At 32.5% G+C, this 4,444-nt stretch overlaps 1 protein-coding gene across 1 annotated transcript; it reads right to left on the bottom strand.

Moving 5' to 3' along the window:
* Nucleotides 1–870: 870 nt before the first annotated feature.
* LOC150034018 (uncharacterized) lies at nucleotides 871–2,583 on the bottom strand. The gene is made up of 4 exons (XM_090317188.1): nucleotides 2,484–2,583; nucleotides 1,813–2,102; nucleotides 1,504–1,713; nucleotides 871–1,074 (listed from the first exon to the last, which is right to left on the bottom strand). The coding sequence occupies exons 1-4, from the start codon at nucleotides 2,581–2,583 to the stop codon at nucleotides 871–873; spliced, it is 804 nt and encodes a 267-aa protein (XP_090173314.1).
* Nucleotides 2,584–4,444: the final 1,861 nt, after the last annotated feature.

Raw genomic sequence — 4,444 nt, 5'->3', positions numbered from 1 at the left:
AGAATTAGGACACTAATCCCAACAATTATATACTTTTGAAGTCTATCAATTTCATAGTTTACTGATAGACATTGATAGATTTCTATCAGCGTCTATCAACTCTCAACTCAATTACTATAATGCTAATGCTTCTAATTTTGATGCCAAAAAATGAATCAACCATGGATAATCCTAATATTGCAACAACTTTTACATAAAAAATGAAATCAATATATAAATTTTAATAACCAAAACCATATCAGATGGTGACTTTCAAATTGACCATTAGACAAATTCAGTATCAATATCCATGATCAGTTCATCAAGTATCTTCATTTTCAGAATAGCAGTGATATACACTGATTGAAAGATATCAGTGGATATCAACATAATGGTATATCAGTGTGTATAAGTGATAGATACTGATAGAAATCTATCAGTGTGTATTAGTATATATCAATGTTTGCATAAATGGGTATATCACATGTTTCAATCTAGAAAAGGAATATAAACAAAGAAATTCAAGAATTTTATTCATATAAAGATAGTGTTCCATTCACTTACAAACTCAATAATAGAACCAACAAAGAGCAAAAATAACTTTCATAAGTTCTATTATCAATCTATTTGGAAATACAAGGGAAAAAGTGAACTATAATGATTAAATCATTGACTAATTAGGCAAAGTTTGCAAGTCTTAGAATTGTGACCTTTAGAATGACAACGACTACATCTTAATGAACTACTTTTAGCTTCACCTATAGATGGAATCCTTTGTTTTTTAGGTCTTCCTACTGAACCTTTAAAAATAGGAGGTAATGCTCTAATACCATCATCTAAAACCCTTCAATCTGAGTGGACTCCAATAGGTCGAACACAACCCATATGTGTCTATGACAATGTGCTTGAGTAATAATAATTAGATTCATAGGAATAAATATCCATGTTAAGCAGTCGAAGAACAATAAACGCATGAGAGCATGGAATTTCTTCAAAATCCCATACTCGACAACTACAAGATCCCAAATTAAGCTTTACTAGGAATTGTTTATCACCATCCATTACTGAGTATTCAACGTTGTCAATAGGATGAACCTAATAAACACAAATCGAAAAATAAATCAGCACATTACAAATATACCAAACATACTAAATATACAAATAGATAAGAAGTTGTAGAAATCTATCAAGGTTAGGGTGATAGACTTCTATCATGGTCTATCAGTGATAGACAGTGATAGACTTCTATCACAGTCTATCACTTATAGACAGTGATACAAATCTATCACTGTCTATTACACTGAATACCATTCTCCTATTAATTTTATAAAGAACACTTACCATGAAACTTCTTGATTGTTCATGTTGGTTGCATAATATATTCTCTACTCAAGGAGTCAAAATTGTTGTCATTGACACCCTAGCTCTCCTTCGATCATGAAACCATTTTTGCGATAAACCTCTAATTGCATCGAGTAAACCTCAAACTGGTAAGTTCCTATTCTCTTTCAAAATAGAATTTACACACTCTAAAGGGTTTATTGTCATCATTTCATACCTTCTTCTTTGAGAATATGCACGAGACCACTTCTCAAATCCTACATTAATAAGGTAACTTCGAATATTTGGAGAAATTGACTCCATAAATCTCATATTCAACTCGAAATCATCAACAGTATAAGATTTAGCACAACTAAAGTAAAACTGGTCAATCAAAGGATCCTTGAATAACTTCTTCAAATTTTGCAAAACATGTTGATTGCACACACAATACTTAACATTGTTAAACACACTTAAGACACCCTTTGGAATGCTCAAATTTCAATCAAAGACAATGACTAAATGTTCTCTATCCCCTAAACTAGTTTGTATATGTTCGAAAAACCATTTCCATGATACATCATTCTCAAAATCTACAATAGCAAATGCAAGGGAAAAAATATTATTGTTACCATCTAGTATGGAAGCTGATAGTAGAGTACCACCAAACTTAGACTTCAAAAACGTGGCATCAACGGATATGGTAGGTCTACAATACCTCCACCCCTCAATAGATGCATCAATAGCCATGAAACAAAATTTAAAATGTCCATTTTCATCAATCTTTAAAGTAGTGTACTTTCCTAAAAAAATAAATGAAAAGAATTATATTAGTCACAAAGGTAACAAATCAATCATTGTCTATTAATGGTAGATAAAGAGTAATAGATGGCTATGACAGTCAATCAGTGATAGACAATGATGAAAGAGTATAACTACATGCAGTGGAAGTATCAAGGATCCATAAGCTTTCTAATTCACTAATTTTAGCAAAAACTAAAGCATGCTCTTCTCAAAAATGGGTTTTCTGAACATACCTTTGATGAACTCTTCAAGATAACGCCTGTTCAGTTGCTGTCTACTCTTGTTATCAATGTGAACCACCTCAAAGCCTTCCCTACTATGCTCTTGGAGCTTTAGGCAGAGTTGTGGGACTCAAGAACAACTTGAAGATGTGAAGAAACCAGAGAAACTCACAGCAGCACAACTGAAGAAGACAGTTTCTTCTTCTAAAAAATTTCTCTCGAAATTCTGTTCATTATCTTCTTTCTCCAATAACTCCATTCTACTTAATATAATAGATGAACATGCAAAGTGGTGGAGTGCATGGCTTGCAGCTCATGCTTGGAGAATCAAGGTCAAGAAGATAATGTATTTTGTGTGAGCATAAAGATGATGGTAATAGAAAATACCCATTTTCCATTTTTGTGCAATCATGCAAACGATTTTCCAATTTCTTTTTTTTAAAAAAAAGATATTAAAATCATTTTAATACAAAATTTAATTTTCTTAAATTAATTTCATAAGTTAACTTAAAAAATCAATTAATTTAATATCAAATATTTAATTAATTTTTGCACAATAATCATCTTTATATATTTAAATCATATTTAAATATTTATTCTCTTGTTCTGTTTAATTTGAACATTTCAAATTAATCTCTCAAGCTACCCTAAAGTTTATTCATTTACGATCTAGTAGGGGGACCTCGCAGACCTACAGATCATGGGCTCCAACGATTCGAGATTAATCGGCTAAACTCATTAGTTCGATCTAACCCCCATTCGTTAACTAATGGGACACTTCACTATAGCCCATAGTTGAACTCCCCTCACTGTAGATATATTATGTCCACTTAATAATCATAATCAGTAAGTCGATCCTTCACAGGTTGTTCGTAATCACAGCTAGGTGAAAAATACCGTTACCCCTGTGACTACATCTTGTTTCTTAAGTTCCTATTGATCCTTTAATGAACAATTCTAATTCATAATCTCTATGAATCAAATCCTTTCTCTATCATGAGAAGGCAAGGCCCCGATTGTTCAAGACCTGGAGTTAGTAATTAAGAGAACAACCTATCTGCTAACCCTAAATAGGGTAGGAGTGAATTCCATCTTGCAAGGCTATGTCCCCAGCTATTCATCCGGTCTTATCCCCAAAATAGTAAGCTTATTGAACAGTTCTGTTGGACTACTCTTACCGTTTGCAGATCAAAGGATAATCTCGAATAAACAGGAGTTCACAGCTAGCTCAGGATTAAGATCTAGTTAACCTAGGTTATATAATAAATGAAATAGTCAGTTTTAATAACAAATGGTCGTTAGAAAGAAAATTGACTATTTTCGTGGTCCAGTCTATATGCAAACTCATTGCATAGGATGCCCCCACTTTCATGTCTCAATATGAACGATTTGTGGATCAAATCGTTTGTAGCACCTTACAACTTCTTGTAACAACTACAGAGTGAGGCACATCCAATAGTGTTACCAGGATGAGATATCCAATTTCATCCATATACTTATTAGACCATTTAGGCTATATATTGTCAACTTGATCCTGTTTATGTCACTACATAAATTTACAACATTCATACTATAGCCAAGGATGCGTTTATTGGATTTTCATAATAAGATGCAAAATCAACAAGTTATTGTTGATAAAATAGAATGTTTAACACAAACTACGAGTTCTAGGACATTCCCAACAAATGATGCACAACTATCATTGATAGACAGTGATAGATGACTATCACAGTCCATCTACAATACACAGTGATATAAAATTTATAAGAAGAATACTTCATTTGAAATAATACCGGATTCATTTCTTTCAACCTTTCAAAAACTGTGGAATCAAGCTATATGATTCAACTGCATCACCATTTAATGATCTTAATATATGTTCTTTTGCCCTCCAAGATTTTTGATAACTAATATTAACACTAAGCTTAGTACGAGCCTTATGAACAATATCTCTAGGAAGGGAGTGATCAGTAGTGATAAACCTAAAATCCTCTTTCAAGCAGTCCCCAATTACATATGAAGAAGCTTGACTATGACAACTTTGAGTTGTATTCATTGAACAATTATGGTAAAAAATATACTTTCTAAGCATCCACAACTCACTCTTCTTGTACCGAGAT

This window comes from Benincasa hispida, chromosome 9, assembly GCF_027475165.1.
Source record: "Benincasa hispida cultivar pf3 chromosome 9, pf3_genome.v1.1, whole genome shotgun sequence".
Classification (NCBI taxonomy): Eukaryota; Viridiplantae; Streptophyta; class Magnoliopsida; order Cucurbitales; family Cucurbitaceae; genus Benincasa; species Benincasa hispida.
This window is presented reverse-complemented; position numbering and strand designations above follow the sequence as displayed.

Coding starts and splice junctions, on each gene's coding strand:
- LOC150034018 (XM_090317188.1), bottom strand. CDS start 2,583: ATGGAGTTATTGGAGAAAGAAGATAATGAACAGAATTTCGAGAGAAAT. Junction 1,714..1,812: donor ATAGAGAACATTTAGTCATT/GTCTTTGATTGA, acceptor CAAAATTTGAAG/AAGTTATTCAAGGATCCTTT. Junction 1,075..1,503: donor CAATAAACCCTTTAGAGTGT/GTAAATTCTATT, acceptor TGTGTTTATTAG/GTTCATCCTATTGACAACGT.